This window comes from Gouania willdenowi, chromosome 22 (assembly GCF_900634775.1).
Source record: "Gouania willdenowi chromosome 22, fGouWil2.1, whole genome shotgun sequence".
In the NCBI taxonomy this organism is placed as follows: domain Eukaryota; kingdom Metazoa; phylum Chordata; class Actinopteri; order Blenniiformes; family Gobiesocidae; genus Gouania; species Gouania willdenowi.
The window spans coordinates 32,861,498-32,881,310 of record NC_041065.1 but is presented as its reverse complement, the minus strand read 5'-3'; the positions used below and the strand labels follow the sequence as shown (position 1 = coordinate 32,881,310).

The following is a 19,813-nucleotide window of genomic DNA, read 5'->3' as shown; positions in this document are numbered from 1 at the left end:
AAGTGAAAGTAGTTAATAAAGTTAATAAAACTAATATGGTGCATTATAAAATGTTTTGTTAGACATAGATTTACTAATAAGGACATTTAGATGATTTTAGGACATATTTGTAAAAACAGTGGAGGATCCCTTTGCTCTGCTTTGGACTTCCTTACACCTGCTGCTGCTCTGTGATTGGCTGTCAGCCTCTGCGTGGGTAATAATGGGAGTTTTCCAGTGAACTGGGAGCATTGGGAGTTGTAATGGCTATTGTTTGTTATACACAAATTCAATTCTTTTGCTTCATAAAACCATTTTTTTAAAAAGAAGGAATCACTTTTTCTTCAGGCAGCGACGTTGGTCTCAGTGTTTTTACAAATGAAATGTGTTTAAAAAGCGTAAACTTAAAGGAGAATAACATTTGAAAATCATCCTAAAATCACATGACGGATGAGCATCGTCCCTCTGTCGCTCACACGGTCATCGTTTCATTATCAGAGGTTAGCGTTAGCATTAGCGTTCATCTCTGCTCTGTTCAGACATGACGATGGCGGGGGCGGGGCCTGATTCTTGGTCCCTCCCCCCGCTACCAGCGGTTAATGATCTGGTTCATGTAGTCCTCGGTGGGGAGCCTAGACCCCGCCTCCTCCGTCCGGCCCCCCTCCTCGCCCCCCTCCTCCTGGGCCGAGGCCAGGCTCTGGCGGCCGCGGGAGGGCCACAGACCGACGCCCAGCCCCAGGCCGCGGTGGCCCTGCTGCAGGTGGTTCTTGAGGCGCTGCTGCCTCCTCTCCTGCTGCCTGGTGAACTGGTAGCGCTGCTGGAACAGGTCACGGGCGTAGTCGTACAGATCCATGTCCAGCTCGTTCAGCTCCTCGATTCTCTGCACCTGGAGCAGGAAGTGACAGAAAAACACTTCAATATGTTTAATATGGTCGTTAAAAACGTTACTTTACTGCACCTGCATGAGCAAGTAACGCAAAAACACACTTTAATAACATGTTAAAAAATAAAAACACGAGTTTACTGCACCTACAAAAGGAAACGACGCAAAAACACACTTTAATAATATGTTTAAAACTTCACTTCACTAAAAAAAGCTCTATCGATTAGACAGTGGTTTCCGCCCTCGGGGCCGCGCCCCCTGGGGGGGGTTGTGACGTCATAACAGGGGGGGCAAGAGCAACAATACATTTTTGAGATTTTTGTTAACTAATAAAAACTAAACAATAATTTTGTCACAAGGGATGAAATCCAATAAGAACCAAGTTTCCTTTATGGAAAGTATCCAATCAAAACTACTTTAGTTACATTGAAGGCGGGACAAACCTTATTACTATCAATATCAGATTGATAAATGTTAAGTGAATCTTTAAAAATATGCATCAACTCTAATGTTTTTATTTTTTAAAAATCTTCATGTAATTTAGTCGACTAAAACTATAACTAAAATAGTCCTTATGACTAAATTATGACTTAAATAAGTGGTTTCCCAACTCTTTCTGCTGCGCCCCACTTTGAAGAATAATAAACCCACAGGGACCCCAAATTGTGATGTTTTAAAAAATGGGTAAAAAGTGTAACTTTTTTTTGGAAAAAAATTAAATAAAATTTGGGGTATTCTTTTGCAAATCTCATAAAAATAAAAACATTTGCAATCACATATTTTAGAACAGTAACAAAGCTCTTTATTAATGAAGCGCAGAAGAAAAAAAACATTTTATAATTTTCTTGCTCTAGAAGATTTAACAAAGCCATTAAAGTGCCTCCTCATGACGTCACGCCCCCCCCCAGGGGGCACCACCCTCAGTTTGAGAACCACTGACTTAAACTAAGTTGCATTTTAGTCAAAAGACTAAAGTTTCTAGAAAGACAAACTAAAGTATCTACAAAAAACTAAACGAAAAATGTGAAAATATAAATACAACAAAAAAACAGTGAGAAATGCACACGTTTAAATTATGGGTGAAAAAGTGACTTCAATGTTTTAAGACGACAAAATATATTTGTCTTTTTCATTGTTATCAAAAAATGCAATGACTGTGTGACAGAGCTTTTGTCCAATAACGGTGCCTGAACCTGGAAAATGTGCTTTAAGCATAAAGTTATCACCACGTCTGTTCTTCACGTTACCGCGTTTCTGTGTAAATCTAAGATGTGTGTGTGTGTGTGTGTGTTCCACTAACCGTGGTGTTGTCCAGGTCCACTCCAGCAGCCCGTGTGCTGTTGTACTGCATGAAGGGTCTGATGAACCTCAGTCTGAAGGTTCTCTCAAACAGGAACTGAGTCTTCCTCTGGTACTCGGTGAGTCCAAAGAACGCCATGTCTCTCAGGTTCTTTTTGGCCGACTCCAGCAGCAGCTGAGCCCTCTTCTTCTCTGGTACCGTAGACATGTTGTAGCAGCCCACCAGACTCAGGTCGGCCAGCATCCGCACCTGAAAACAGCAGCCATTCAGGGTGAGGGACACAGGGAGGAAGGGTCAGCGGTTAGCGAGCTAACTGGAGCTAGCGTCTGTGCTAATGTCAATAATTACAATAAGGTTTAACAACACAAAACACTTTATTTGTTTTCAAAATAAGAGAGAGAGAAAAAAGAAGAAAAGAAAACAGAAAAAAGAAAGAAAGAAAACAAGGAAATAAGAAAAAAGACAAAAGAAAAAAAATAATAATAATAAAAAAGGGGGGGTGAAGAAAAAAAGCGAAAAGGAAAAAATGAAAAAAGAAGGAAGAAAAAGAAAAGAAACAAAATGAAAAAAGATTAAAAAAAGGGAAAAAGAAAGAGAGGAAAAAAAGAGAAAAAAAATGAAAAAAAGAGGAAAAGAGCAAAGAAAAAAGGCAGGAAAGAAAAAAGGGGAAAAAGAAAAAGAGACAGGAAAATGAAAGAAAAAATGTAGAAAAATGAAAAAAGAAGAAAAAAACAGAAAACAGAAAAAAAGAACAGTAAAAAGAGAAAAAAGAGAAAATTAAAGAAAAAAGAGAAAGGAAAAAAATTGAAAAATGAAGAAAAACAAAATGAAAAAAAGAAAAAAGCAAAGAAAAATATTTTTTTTTAATAATTTAACAAAATGACAACTTTTATTTTGTAAATCAAAGTGCAGGAAGCGTACTTCCCGTACCTGTCTGTTATTGGCGAGGTTGTAGGGACAGTCCATGAATTGCTGCAGGGTGCACCCTGACCAATCAGAGCCCTCGTAGCAGGAGGGCAGCTCCTCGGGGGTGGGCGTGCGTCCGTCGCACATGTGCAGAGACGTTTTCCACGTCGCGCCGCGCTGCACGTGTCTCCACTCGCTGAGGTAGCGCGACACGGGGTCCCGGAGTAGAGTGATGTAGTAAAACTTTCTGTGGAGAAAAGGAGGGAAACGTTAGCTTAGCATTAGGAGAACTCTTATCTTTAGCGTTAGCATTAACTCAGGCTGTTTAATGCATTCAGAAACATAAAAATATTCATTTAAACTACAGTTAATTATTACTAGTTGAAGAATAGAACAAAGTAAATACTGATTACTTTATTCTAAAAGTTACTCAGATAGATACTTTATATTGTATTCAGCAGCTGCAGAAAAAATGTCTTTTTGACATATTTTGTCTGACATACGAAAAAGAGATAAATAGTTAAAAAAAAGACTTAAATGCATAAAAATATTCCAAATATTTAGTAACTTACTATATTATGCACTTTGATTATTATTATGTAACTAAAGACTTCTGTAATTTATTCTATTGTTATTGAAAGTGTCTAAATGTCATGTGGTGCAACTATTTCTGCCCTGTTTTAGTTTCTATTATAGTCCTGTATATGATTTATAACAATATCATAATATTAATGCAAACCAGGCCAGATGAAATATCATACCTTATACGTCATAGATCTATTACTAAGTATCTTAGTTACTGGGATCTATGGTCCAAACCTAGTTGTAGGTCCCATTATATAGTTCCTTAATGTTGTAAATAGTAGGTTAAGTATTCCACAAATAATATATATATAATATAATATAATATAATATAATATAATATAATATAATATAATATAATATAATGTGCACAAAACTCATACTGATGTCAACCCTATATCACATTTTATGTCAAATATCGTCCAATAATATCATTCACCTCTATTAAAAACAATGACATCTATATATGTTTGGATATTTTCCACAATGATCATAGATTAAAACTACAGGTTAAATATCTCAGCAGTTCCTAGTTCAACCATGTGGGGGCGATGTCTGCACTGCTTTCCCACGCTCTGACTCTGTCTGTGGTCTCAGGCTTTGAACAGAAATATTAGCATTCATGGAGCAGTGCTGTGATGCATTAAGAACATTTGTACAACAAGATGAGAATCAGACAGGCAGCGAGGAAGAGGAAGAGGAAGAGGAAGAGGAAGGCTCCATCAGGTCACAGAAACAGGAAGAAGATAACTGCTAACATCAGCACTTTTTATTCCTCATCATCACAGCAAACATCCTTTATCTGTCCCCATGACAACAATTATGAGGTTTACCCTGAGGATGACTCAGTGTGTGCGTGTGTTACTGTGTGTTATTGTGTGTGTGTTACTGTGTGTGTTACTGTGTGTGTTATTCTGTGTGTATATGTGTGTGTAAAATGTGTTACTGTGTGTGTGTGTTATTCTGTGTGTGTGAATAATGTGTGTGTGTGTTAATGTGTGTGTAAAATGTGTTACTGTGTGTGTTATTCTGTGTGTGTTACTGTGCGTGAGTAATGTGTATGTGTGTGTAATGTGTGTTATTCTGTGTGTATATGTGTGTGTAAAATGTGTTACTGTGTGTGTTATTGTGTGTGTGTTACTGTGTGTGTGTAAAATGTGTTACTGTGTGTGTGTGTGTAATGTGTGTTACTGTGTGTGTGTGTGTAATGTGTGTTACTGTGTGTGTGTGCAATGTGTGTTACTGTGTGTGTGTGTTACTGTGTGTGTGTGTGTAATGTGTGTTACTGTGTGTGTGTGTAATGTGTGTTACTGTGTGTGTGTAATGTGTGTTACTGTGTGTGTGTAATGTGTGTTACTGTGTGTGTGTGTGTGTAATGTGTGTTACTGTGTGTGTGTGTAATGTGTGTGTAAAATGTGTTACTGTGTGTGTGTGTAACGGGGTCCCACCAGACCTGGACCTATTCAGACCTACACACACACACACACACACACACACACACACACACACACAATTACTGCAGTCTAATCAATCAACACATTCTCATTAGGCGCACACACACAGGACAATGTGTGTGTGTGCGTACAGAGCAAAGGTACAGATTTGCCACTCTGCAACAGGCACACACGCGCACGCGCACACGCACACGCACGCACGCACACGCACGCACGCACGCTGTGTGTCTCAGGTGAACAGTCGTCGTGTGTAGATGGATAATAAATATTAGGGGTGTGTAGCAGGGTCCTCACCAGGAATGTTTCTTCACAGCGTAGGGGATCACGTGGTGTGTGAGTGAGCGCCACCAGCGTGAGTGTTGTAGGGGGGTTTGGGTATTTTTAAATTTATAACCGTCTGACGGCCAAATTTTGTGAAATAAAGTTGAATTTTTATTTTATCTTTGTTCCAGTTCATAGTGTAATTGGTGAAGGTGATGATGAATGTAGATAGAGTTACTCATGCTTGGTATATACTGTATATATAAATATATATATATACACACATATAGGTCCTCCACTAATAAATACTCACACACATGGTAGAGACAACATAACATTTGATTCAAAAATGTACTTTTCAAATATAACAGAGGTAACGTGGGACCTGCAGTAATACTGGGACTGTTATAAACACGTTTGTGCAGCAGTTATTAAGACTAGGGGTGAGTATTGGATGTTGCAAAATGATACGAATCACAATACAATATTATCACAATACACTTCAATATTCTACCCAGTTAATATTAAAATGAAACCTAGAGATGAAAAATCAAGGTACTGCATTTGTAACCATTTGCTTCAAAACATCCTATTTATTATTATTATTATTATTATTATTATTATATCTACGGCGCCATCTACTGGAGTGGAGGTGTGGAAGTGGAGGGCACTTTTTATGTAAAACAGGAGCTGGTCAACATGCCCATAGTTAGGCTGCTACGCAAAGAGGTGACAATGTCTCCAGCAGTAGAAAACACACGTCCACCAAAATATGAAAAATACATTAAGAAAAATATTGAGTATATATCAGAAAAAAAATGTTTTAATCGATTAAAAAAATAAATACATTGATTTAAAATCGTTACCCCAAAAGAATCGCGATATATCGTGAAATCGATTTTTTCCCACACCCCTCATTAAGACAATATCAAAAAAAAAAAAAAAGAAACAACATCACACCATAGGGGATCAAATTTACACCACAGGGGGCTCCTACTCGCAACAGTGCTGGCGAGAACCCTGAATATACTTAAGTACCCAGAAAAGCTACTCAATTACAGTAACATGAGTTCTTTTAATTCTTTACTTTCACCTCTGACACACTCTTTGTTTTCATGACTAAATCTCTTGGCTTCAGGAGACAGTTGTGGTGTTTGTGTTTGATGAACAGTAGCGTGTGTGTGTGTGTGTGTGTGTGTGTGTGTGTGTGTGTGTGTGTGTGTGTGTGTGTGATATTAAAACATGTCTAAATCTGTGTCTCAGTCCAACAACAGACTCACTGCACACATCCTGGACAAGTGGACTCTAAATCAGGCTCTGTGCGAGCCTAGGGAAACATCCACAGACTAAATCCTGCAGTGTGTGTGTGTGTGGACCTCCTGGACTCTGAAACAACTCCAAAACTAAAGACTGTGCAACAAAAAAAAAAAAACACAAAGCAAAAAAAACCACACCCTGGATTTAAGCAGCAACACACACACACACACACACACACACACACACACACACACACACACACACACACACACACACACACACACACACACACACACACACACACACACACACACACACACACACACACACACACACACACACACACACACTATATATATATGAGCCTAAAGCTGGGAAATCCCACCCCAACGATTCCTCTCAATATGAGGACAGCAGGAGAGATCACAGCCATAGAAACACATTCCCACAGTGTGTGTGCATGTGTGTGTGTGTGTGTGTGTAAATCCCATCAATCTACAGCTCAGACCTGATCCAATCAGGGCCACGTTATAGACATTCCTCTGATGACATTATCAGCATTCCTAACACAGCCCAGAGCTGCTGTGTGTGTGTGTGTGTGTGTGTGTGTGTGTGTGTGTGTGTGTGTGTGTGCTCACTGGGACTTTAGGAGGGAAAGAATACACCTATTAAATCACACATGACATTTTCTCTCTCTCTCTGCTTCCTTTGCTGTGAAAAAACATTGAGCTGTTGTTTAGCCCCGCCCACCCAGGACAGAATGATGGGAGAGAGAGAGAGAGAGAGAGAGAGAAAGAGAGAGAGAGAAAGTGCATTTCAATGAGTTTCTAATGCTGTATAAAACAGTGAGGGGCCTCCAGCTTCAGTGATTTATCAAAGTTATGTCTCCTGTTATAATGAAGGCTCAGACATATTAACACACACATAAATAAATCACACACACAGAGTTGTTGTTTGTTACACACATTTAAAGTGTGTGAGCTGTTCCACTGAGCCCCCCATCCCCCCCCCCCCCCCTCCAGGTAACACAGGAATGTTTGCTCTTCATCAAAATAAAGTCCAAACTAATGTTCACTCAAACACACACTGATCAACTTTACTGAGATATTTTATTTCAGACTAAGAAGCTTTAAAACATTTTTTTTAAAACCTAAACCAGATATGGGAAACTGGTGGCCCGGAGGCCACATGTGGCCCTTTGTTAATTTTATGTGGCCCCCAAAGGAAACATATAAAATCACAAAAACAAACCAAAAAAAAAATCAAGAATACATAAAAAAAATACAAAGAAATCCAACATTGTAGGAAAATACAGTTAAAGACAAGAAAAACAACACAAATACAAAAATGAGCAAAATGAAAACAGTAACACACAAAATGACTCAAAATGGCAACGAAAGTAGACAAAAAAACAAACAAAAAAAAAAAAAGACTGCAAATCCACAGTACTAACAAACAACCGAAACAGAAATATACATTTTACAGGGAAAATACTAGGGATGTAACGATTCACTCATCTCCCGATACGATTCTCTCACGATTTATTTTACAAAACGGGACTGTAGACAAATGATGACTGACAAATAGTCCTTTATTTTTTGGGGAAAAAAACTACAAAAATCTATACTGTTTTCCTTTTATTTTTCATTGTCAAAAGAATCCCTTGATAAACTATTCAAAACAATGCAATTTAACTAAAAATAAATCTTGAATGAAATAAATAGAGGAATAATACAAATGAAGAAGAAGCCTATTAATTTAAATTCTGGTTCTATAGTAAACAATGCAAAACTGCATAACAGTTCTTTTTAAAAGTGCAACTGAAAATGTATTTTGTGCCATAACAATTGGACTTAAATTGGACTCATTTCACTGTATTTACGTCAGATATTTGTTTGGACCAGCAGAGGGTGCTGGTCACCCAGTGGTCAGTTGGCATGCAGATATTTTGCAGTGAAGAAGAGATGCTACGCGCTAGCAGACAGAGCTAATAGAAAAACGTGATTTTTACAGATATTCACGTAATATTACAGATATTCTTTGGTGCTAAAGGGGTAAGGAATTATTTATGAACATGTTTAAAAGTAGAAGGCGGCCAGAAAAAGTATTAGCAGATTCCGCCCGCTGCCACACAATTTTCACAGTATCGATGTGAACCGTGATACCTATGAATCGATTTTTAACTGCCTTACGATTAAACGTTACATCCCTAGAAAATACACAACAGGACAACAGAAATGCACAACATGTCCCATAACAAGTAGGGATGTCCCGATACAACTATTTCACTTCCGATATGATACCGATATTGCAGCCTTGTGTATCAGCCGATGCCGATATTGATCCGATACGATATCAGCATGAATCATACATACCTTTATGACTTATTTTGTAGTGTGGAATGTTAGATGGATAGAAGTGCTGGAGCTGATCATTTTAACGGAGAGCTAATATCAGTGATTTTAGATGCAGTCCGATAAAATCCGATATTTGTTTTCTGGCTGATATCGGACCAATATCTGATATCAATATTGGATCGAGACACCCCTAATAACAAGCAAGAAGATTTTTATCGACTACTTCCAATGACAGCGGGGGTCGCCACCTGGAGGCGGAGCTCCTACGTGGTGAAGTCCGACTTTTTTTTCTGTAAAATCATTTGTCTGACGTCCCACAACAACAATGGAACCATAAGTTATTATTACCTACCGGACTCGGGTCGACAAAAGTATCAACATATGAAAAAGTCTTTTTGCACGACTCTTTATTATTATAATTATTATTATTCTTTTTTCTGTGGTTGTGTTCATCGTTTGTTGTAATAGACGATATTGTTCTGCATTTTTCTTGTTAATTAAATAATTTAAATATTTTGATTGCATTTTAGGTATAATTTCATTATAATCGCTGTAGTATTAAAAAAAAAAAAAAACCAGTATTGAGTACCGATAATTGCCTGAGTATTGGCATTGTGTTGGAAAATTTTAGTATCTTGACAACCCCAATAATATTAACATTTTAAAACTATCTTCTAACATACTGATAATTTCATCAACTAATAAAAACTAAATTATAAATTGATCACATGGGATGAAATCCAATCAGAATTTCATTGATCACATCAAATCTGTTTGTTTGTGTTTACAATCATTAATACCATCTAATATATTTTAGTCGACTAAATCTGCAACAGTGTGACAAAAAAGAAAAAGTTGACTTTACTTATAAATAAAAATTAAATTACTGTAAATATGCAAACTTCTTAAAAAAACACATTTATGTAGACTTGGATCAATTAGATTTGATTAGCTTTTAAAAAAATGTAAAATCAACATTTGATTCCAGTGTGTAACAGTTTTAGTCGCTTTAATGTCATTAGTCGACTAAAACTGTCAGAATGAACAGCTTTATTTCTTCTGATTCTCCTCATGGATGTTTTTAGAGGATGAATGTAATTTAAAGCAACAATTAATCACAGAAATGTTCAGAAACGAGCGTCTGCTGCTCTGTGGTGAACAGGAGGAGCGTTATCACCAGGAAACACGCGGCGCCGGGGCCCGTTACGGTCGTTTCCTGTGGGTCACACAAATCACCATCTGCACACGCTCACTGCATCTAAAAAAATACTTTCACTTCCTTTATTGAGGATAAAATCCCACACCAGTTTGTGAGCGTCATTAGTTTGTCTTTACGTTAAAGCAGCGAGGGGAAGACACAATGTGTTTGAAACGTTCTTAGTGCTGATTATTGTTCCATATTGACCATATAAGCCCAGCAGCAGCCGTGATTTATTAATAGTTGGGAGATGTTTGCTGAAACTAGATCGACCCACAGAGCAGCAGCAGCAGCAGCAGCGTCTTTTCTCACCTCTAAAAATGGAGCTCCACTTCATTTTGTGGTGAGAAATCTTTCCTTTAAACGTGAATGCTTGAAACAAGAAGGTTTGAGGAACATTAACGTCCCATAAATCACAATATTATGACTTTAACTGAAGTCTGTTTATTGAGGGAATGAATTAGCCATGGAAATGAATGTTTGCTAGACGTCAGTTTTAAAGAGAGGAAACATGAAATTACGACAAATTTGGAAACACAAACGACATTAAATGAGAGAGAAAAAAAGCAAGAAAACAACAAAGAATGATTTCTAGTGACTAATGTGAAGCACTTGGAAACTAAAATAAATGGAAAATCAAGTCCTAACTTTTACAACCATGATGGATTAGCATACATGTTTTTACACGTTTTTCAGAGATGTCCAGAAGCGTAGGCGGCGGGCGGAATGACCTACTAGTCTCTTTCTGACCGCCTTCTACGATTAAACATGTTCATAAATGATTCCTTACCCCTTTAGCACTGAAAAAATATCTGTAATAATACGCGAATATCTGTAAAAGTCAGGGTTTTCTATTAGCTCTGTCTGCTAGCATAGCATCTCTTCTTCACTGCTAGAATAGCTGCATCCCAACCAAACACTGGGTTACCAGCGCCCTCTGCTGGTCCAAACAAATATCTGGCGGCTGCAACTGAAGGAAAACAACTCTAAACATTTCCCCAAAAAGATAATAAATCTTAACATTCATAACATTACTGAATTCACTAAATTAAATAAACATTATCTTTAAGAAATATTCAACAAAGAAAAGAGTCGCTAGTAAGAATAATTCACAGACCAAATTTGTAAAAAAGTAGATTTTGAAGATGTTTTTAATTCTTCTCTATGAAATTGAATATGGATTTTTTTAAACATTCATAATCAATATCATCATGAATTATGAATTAAAAGTCCTGCGTCCAGGGTACTGGGTTATGAAAATCACAAATGTAAGGGTATATGTGAGATATATTATGAATATTAATGTGCATTGATACAACTAAATATTTTACCAAAACCAACTACAAGCAAACCACAGAAAAATGATGTAAATCATGCAGATATGTTCCAGTACCAGACAGTATTCTACAGAGGACTACTAACAGACCACGCCCCCGTACTACTGCTATACTATAAGTTGGTATGTTTTCAACTGGAAAGAGATAAACTGATAATGATGCTCAATTCTTTGTCATCATTACCATGGATACCAGATTTAAATACATCATGCAAACACAAACTAGGTGAAAAAACACATCATGCTAAGAAAAGTGCTACAAAATAGACAAAAGTAAAACCACAGTTATACTAATATAATACACCAAAAGCCACCATATAGCATCATTTTTGCTAAATTTTCGCAGCGAGTTTGAACCTTCTACTTATAGTTTTCTGAACATTTCGGAAACGACATGTTCTTTGTTTTTACACTGAGTGCAGTTCAACAACTAATGCTAGCTGGAGCGGTTTGTGCTGAAATAAGAATGAGCAGATGGAATGTGAACGCAGACGATATCTGTGTGTGTGTGTGTGTGTGTGTGTGTGTGTGTGTGTGTTTATAAAAGGGAGAGCGAAGCAGGCGAGGAAAGTAACAACATGTCAAGACTTGAACCTCAGCTGACTCACACTCAATCCTTCCTGTTCACTCACAGGCGCACATACACACACGTACACATACACACGGCAGTAAAAGGCCACGACGCAGACGGGGTGTCACTACATCACAACTAAAATGCAACAATAAACAAGAGCCTTCGATTCTCCAAGATTATGGAAAACAGACAATTATCATGAATTAAATATATTTAATTAATTAATTTAATTAATCTTAAACCAAAAATCAAACAGAAATGTAAATCTGACACTAAATATAGCTTCACGTGCACATTTTGTGAAAATATGTCATTTACACACGATTTTTCTCTGTAAACGGACGTTCAGAAAGACAGAAAATATCAATTCTCGCACAAATCTGACAGATTTCATCTTCTGAGCTGTAAATATAGATCTATGACATGGACTAACCCCTCACCCACATGTTTACAAACAATATCACACATTTAAAACATATTTTTCACTGTAAAACAGGTAGGCTAATGTTAGCTTTAGCATGTGTAGCTAACGACTGGACATCAATACTCACGTGATGTCAGAGCCAAACCAGGACTAAACCAGAGCCCAAACCTGTTGTTTATGAGTCGTTTTGCTTGTTTTGTGTCAAATTTGTGTATTTTATATGTTTGTGTGTATTTTTGTCGTACTCGTGTATTTTTTTCTAATTTTGTATATCTGTAATTTTGTACATTTCTCTGTTTTTGCATAATTTTTAGCGTTTTTTTGACTGTTTAATGTCAATTTTGTGTATTTTTGCTCTCATTTTATATGTTTGTGTGTATTTTTGTTGTACTCTAGTGTATTTTTCTCTAATTTTGTAAGTTTTTTTTTTTGTCATTTTTGTATTTTAGTCGTTTTGTCTGTTTTTCTTTCAATTTTGTGTCTTTGGCGGATGCTTCAACACTAAAGAAGTGTTATTTATTCGGTAAATACTGAGACGTATCTTAAATTCTGATCCTTCTCTGAATGGTACCTGAAGTCTCTAACAAAGTGTTTCCCTGGTTGGTGGTCGCTTCTCTTTATAAAGAGGATCAGGTGAAGAAGCAGGAAGTAGCTGCTACAAAACTGTATCTAAAACACTAAAGTAATGCATGGTTCACTAAAGAGCCCCCGATAGTAAATCAAAGACAAAGGAATAAAGTCTGTTTGATGGACGTTTGCAGCTGAGCAACAGAAGAAAACAAAGAATGAGAGGAGGAGAGGAGGAGAGGGAATCCCCAGAGTGTAAAAGTATGTTGAACAGGAATGTGGTGTTGTAGTGAACTGGCAGCAGCTCAGGGAACTGTTGGACACAGACAGAGAGGAGGAGGAGGAGGGCTAGCCCTGTAGCTACAGCGCTAATCACAGCTCATTATTCACACAGACGTGTTAGTGGTGTATGCTGTGAATCTGATTTCCTCCTCCACCACAAAGTGATAGAAATGATTAGAATAGTCAGAAAGAGGGAAGTGTTCTCTTCCTGGTTCTACAACCGTCATCGATGGATGCTGTTGGATGAGCTCAGAGACACTCGTAGATTATTCAGCCTCACGCACACAAACATGTAAGGGTCACATGATCAACATTCATGTCAGCGTTAGAATAGTAACGACCAATCAGAGCATTAACACAGGAAACTATAGAGTTTGTGTGTTTTTTACTATTATTTTTTGTTGTTTTGTGTGTCATGAGTCATATTTGCTTATTTTTGTGCACAATTTGTATTATTTGACTGTTATTTGACTGTATTTCTGTAGTTATCTTGAGTAATTATTCATACATTTGTTGTCATTTTGTGTATTTTTCTGTAACTTTGCTAATATTTGTTGTCATGTGTATTTTTTAGGGATGTACCGATACAACTTTTTTACTTCCGATACAATACCAATATTGCAGCCTTGAGTATTGGCTGATACCGATATCAATTTTAATCAATATGAGTACAATTCATACATACTTTTATCATGTTATGACTTATTTTGTAGTGTGGAATGTTAGAAAAGGCTTGATCAAGTGATGTTACTCAAACAGAGAACAATAGTTAACAATTCAGTTACTTTTTACCAGTAAATGGTGGGAACACCTGAGGGCGGGGACAAAAACAAAAACTTATCGGAGCGCTCATATCGGAGGTTTTAGATGCAGTCCGATAAAATCTGGCCGATAACTGATATATATATTTGTTGTCATGTTGTGTATTTTGGATCCATTGTGTTTACTTTGGGGCCACGTGTTTTTTTCTAAATGCTATAAATAATAATTTTGCATTTTGTAAACATCATTAAATATAAATCTCTTAGCTTTGGGATCATTTTCCCATCATCATGGACTAAACTACAGTTTAACATGAGATGATTGCATTGGCATTAGTTTAGGAAAAGTCACATTTAAAGGACAGATGGTGATGAATGAGCTGAAGTTGCCTGTGGGTGTAAGCTACGCTACGCGTAGAGCAATAAAACAGTTGTTTATAACCCAGTTTGGTAGAAAAAGACCCTCAACAAACACAGAGTCTGGGAATGGGAGTAAAAATGGAATTCCACCATCTCTGAGAAATACATGTTTGATAAAAATGAAGTGGGAACGTGTTTGTGGATGTCAGGGAAGGAAATGATCAGCTGTGGTTTGTGGAAAAAGTGAAACAGGTAATGATGATTCTGAATGTGAGGCGAGCAGCAGTAAAAACACAATGATGGGGGTTTACTATGGGTGAGGGGGGGCGTTAGGGTGTTCAAGGCAAAACAAATCAAACTGATACTCGTATTCACACCAGAGCTGGAAAGTATTCAACATAAATGAAAACGCCTTACTTATAATACACAGACATGTAGCTATGCTGTTGTTTATGTGACATGACTCATTTTTCTGTTCATTTTCAAGTTATATTCATGCATTTTTGTGCATATTTTGTCCATTTTTAAATTGTATCTGTATACTGTCAATCTGTATTGGTGTATTTTTATATACATTCAAGCTACATTTGAGTATTTTCAAAATATATCTGTGCATTTATGTATATTTTCAAGTTATACTTGTGCATTTTTGCAGACATTTTGCATATTTTTGAGCTATATTTGTGCAATTTTTTAAATGTTTTGCAGTTATTTTAGTATATTTGCTGTCACGTTGTGTATTTTTCCATCATTTTGTATGTTTTTTGGAGACTAATAAATAATGACATAATCCCTAATGTTGTGTTATCGATATATTCTGATAAAACGGATTAAAGTGAGTTAAAGAGGAGGAGGATGAAGATGAGTTGAATGAGGAGGAGGGGCCACAGAGTAGAAAATAAGACTGATGAACAGACCGGTGGTAACCACGCACGCATGCACGCACGCACACGCATAATCAGTCCTAACATACGACACTGGAGGAAACAGCACGTTTGTGTGAGCCTTCATTGTGTGTGTGTGTGTGTGTGTGTGTGTGTGTGTGTGGAGAAAGGGAGCAATAAGGAGGTTAACATTCAAACCTCCCCACCTGCCTTGTTTAAGGATACTGAGATACACACACACACACATTCTTCCTCCGCTCGAGCTTCACAACTTTAAACACTTTGTGTGTGTGTGTGTGTGTGTGTGTGTGTGTGTGAGGAGAAGACACATTGGTTTAGAGGAGTAAACAGAATAATGATATGAAGCCAGTGACGTGTGTGTGTGTGTGTGTGTCTGTGTGTAGAGAAAGAAAAAACAGCAACAGAGTCAAGAATTCAGCAGAAATTACAGAAAAGAAGAAGAAAAAGAGGTGAGACAGTGGAAAAGGTGATGAGAGTGAACAACGCGTCTGCATCATATCAACAGAGCTACAGCAGCTAGTGATGGTTAGCATACTAACCAATCTGAGCATTCATAGAGAAAAGAACAAAGCATTTTGGGAGTCATTTTGTATGTTTTTAGGGGTGTGAAAAAATTATAAATCAAATTTTTTTTTAATTTAAATAACTTTTTTTTCCTGACATTTAATCAGTATTTGTGTATTTGTGCAATATTTCAGTGGTCACAATGCTTTCGATGTGTTACAATGTGTTATTTGATGCACTTGACTTTATGATGGCAGTGTGTAATACAATATTTATGTCTGCACAGATATTTTATTTTCATATAATCTGTTCAGCTCAATGTTTAAACTGACACAATAGGAGAAATTATGTTTTCTTATTTTTGTGCATTATCAGTAACTCAGGGTGATTTCTCCTTAATGTTCTCACTTACAGTTGTTACAATGTCGTCATTATGTCGTCATGGTTACTTTGAGACTTCTACACAGTAGTTTCAGTGAAAAGAAACTTATTTTATGATGGCAGTGTGTAACTGTATTTTATTTTTTTCAGTGAAAATGTGCAAAAACACGAATAATAAATAATAAATAGGATGTTTTGAAGCAAATAGTTTTGACTCAATTTATCCTCTGAATGATCAATATCTTCTGATGAACATTTACAGCAACTTGATTTTTCATCTCTACGTTTAATTTTGATATTAACTGGGTAAAATATCACAATATATCGCAACGTGGCCCAAGCATCGTGATATGTGTCGTATTGCAACATCATTGCTAATATCACCCCGAGTGTTTTTCTGTCATTCTGTGTATGTTTGTTTATGTTCATTTCTGTTGTATTTCTGTGTTTTTGCTTATTTTTGGAGTCCTTTTTGTTTTGTTTTTTGTCGTTTTTGTGTTATTTGGAGGTATTTTTGTGTATTTCAGAGTCATTCTGTGTTTCTGTCATTATGTTCATTTTTGAAGTAATTTCGTGTCTTTTTTTGTCATATTTTCTGTAATGTAATTTTTTTGGTATATTTTAGTGTATTCTTGCTGTCGTTTTGTGTATTTTTCTTGTCTTTGTGTTATTGCCCTTATGCGTATTTTTCTGTAATGTTGATTTTTTTGTGTGTATGTATATTCTTGCTGTTGTTTTGCATTTGTTTGTATTTTCTTGTCTTTTGTTGTCATTTTTTGTTATTTTGTAGGTTTTTGGTGTCATGTTATAGTAGTTTTGTAGCATTTTCTGTGTTTTTCTTGTGTATTTTTCTGCAATATTGTATTTAAATACACATATATATGATATTAGTGTATTCTCACTGTTTTATTTGAGTGTATTTTTCTGTTATTTTGTGTGTTTACCAGTTGATCTTTGTTTCTAAGCATGATGATGATGATGATGATGATGATGGGGGGGGGGGTCACTCAGTCAGAAACTCATCCATCCCTACAGTGAGTGAACAGAACGACCCGAGGCTGGATTAACTCTGTCTGGCCCACAAAGACCAGACCTCACCTCAGGGGATTGGACGGGACAATTAGAAAAAAGTGTGAGAGGAGTGACTGAGTGACGTTTGTATGTGTGTGTGTGTGTGTGTGTGTGTGTGTGTGTGTGTGTGTGTGTGTGTGTGTGTGTGTGTGTGTGTGTGTGTGTGTCCAATTAGATCTCCTGCATGTGAAAGGCTGAGCCAAACATGCTCCACCTGTTTCCGAGGGGCCGAGCGGCTAATGAGAGCAGCCTGGAGCCATGGAATGGGAACGTGTGTGTGTGTGTGTGTGTGTGTGTGTGGCGGAGCAGAAAATCACTGGGTACATTCCAGGGAATTAGAACCTTAGGATTGAGCTGAACACGTTTATATCCTGTTTCAACTGGATTTTACAGATAAAATAACATATTATTATTATTATTATTATTAGCATCAGTTCAATCATATCATTAAAAACATGAAAACACACGACGTGGAACGAACAAAGCAAAGGGAAATAATTACAGCCAAATATTGTGCAACGAGAGCAACATCAGTTTGTGAGACACAGAGGCTCCTGTGTGTGTGTGTGTGTGTGTGTGTGTGTGTGTGTGTGTGTGTGTGTGTGTGTGTGTGTGTGTGTGTGTGTGTGTGTGTGTGTGTGTGTGTGTGAAAGAAGCCCATTGTGTAGCTGTGTAACCCAAGCTTTCAGCTCCTGCTCTTCCCTGTCAGCCTGTGGCATCATCTATCCTCCTTTCTTTCTTTCCTCCTTTCTTTCCTTCTTCCTTCTTCTTCTTCTCCTTCTTCGTTCACACAGACTGAGTCTAAACTAAAAATATCATTTAATAAATCTTTGGATAAAACTAATGGATTCCTAATATAGACGTAGTTAAAAGGGTGATGATGGGCTGCTATAAATGCAGTTATAGTTAATGTTATTGATAAAGAAATAAAGGCTGACGTGAAGGTCACAACAACATTTCTCTGATTGTGTTTCAGAATCGATTTATTTTCAATTTATTTTCCTTTTCCTCGTTTTTCTCTAATAATCAGATTCATTACAGAATATTAAACTTCAAGTCATATCAAACATGTTTAATAAAAAAAAAAAAAAAAAAAAAAAAAAAAAAAATGTTAAAAATATTACAACTTTATTCTAGAAATATCAAAAATTTTATTGAATTACGACTTTATCCTCAAAATATTATGACTTTAATCTTGAAATATTATGACTTTAATAAAATGACAAATTTATTCTCAAAATGATACGACTTTATTCTTGTAGTACTCATATCTTTTTATTTTAATGTGTCCCTAATATGCAGTTGTAAGATTACAATTTGTACTTGTTAAAAAACACCTAAGAAATATTGCAATTTCTGTTTCAGGAAGTTAATTTGATATTTTACATCTGTTTTCCACATTCAATGAAAATCATAGTCCCTGGAAAGATTAAAAACAACTTTATTACAGTTAGAAATCTAAAGCAACATTAAATAGATGACGTGTGTTTGTTGAGTTTAAACTAAAGGGTTAAAAACTTACATAATTTATTTTCATTCACTTATCAACACAACGACAGCTTTAAACACACATTTAGACAATCAGGTGAACAGAGGGACTTGAAATGCTCATTGTATTTTTCACACAAGATCAAACAAGCACACAGACTGCTTTCCCTCACACACACGTACACACGTTTACGCACGCACGCACACACACACAATCCAGTGGCAGCTGCTAACCTTGAGATTAAGGCCAGTGTGGCAGACCTGATTTCAGGCTGCATCTGTGACAAAAAGAGAAAGAGAGCAGAAGAAACACACATACAGACACAGACACACAGACAAAGACACAGACACAGACACAAACACACACACACAGACACAGACACAGACACACACAGACACATACAGACACAGACACACACAAGGGGAAAAGCCAAAAACAGTGCGTATAGAAGAGAAACCATCTGTGCTACATATTGACGGTGCGTTCAGGGAATCTAAAGCCTGTTAATTCTGCATCAGATCCAACGCAGAGGGCAGCCAATCAGAGCGGGCGGCGCCGCTATCAAACATCCTTCATGTAGCATCTTAACACGAATCAGAAAAACCACAGAAGAAGAGATAACCGGGGAGATACCAGCCTCCGAGGGATTAAAATAATAATAATATTCATGTTCGACTGAGGAGCAGAATGGATTTAAAACGTACGTATGCAATAGAAACAGGTGGAGTTAGAGCACCTGTGTCAAACTCATGGCCCGGGGGCCAAATACGGCCCTTTTGAGCAGTGGTTCTCAAACTATTTTTGGCTCAAGTTCCATCCTTTCCCTCATTGTCCCAACAACATTTTGCTCAGAATACTAGGAGTGTGACAACATCTCGATACGATATATCGCGATGTTTTGTCTAGCGATACGTTATCGATTCACTGGCGCCAAACCAATATTTATTTAATTAATTTTTTAAAAATAAAAAAAATTATAAAA

At 36.9% G+C, this 19,813-nt stretch overlaps 1 protein-coding gene across 1 annotated transcript in view; it reads right to left on the bottom strand.

Moving 5' to 3' along the window:
- Positions 1-7: 7 nt before the first annotated feature.
- Positions 8-19,813, bottom strand: part of hs6st1a (heparan sulfate 6-O-sulfotransferase 1a) — a 66,985-nt gene continuing 47,179 nt past the window's right edge. Inside the window, exons 2-4 of the mRNA XM_028437484.1 lie at positions 3,093-3,315; positions 2,163-2,411; positions 8-865 (exon numbers count right to left, since the gene is read on the bottom strand). Coding sequence (XP_028293285.1) covers positions 566-865; positions 2,163-2,411; positions 3,093-3,315 — 772 coding nt within the window. The 3' untranslated portion in view covers positions 8-565. The remainder of the gene's footprint in view (positions 866-2,162; positions 2,412-3,092; positions 3,316-19,813) is intronic.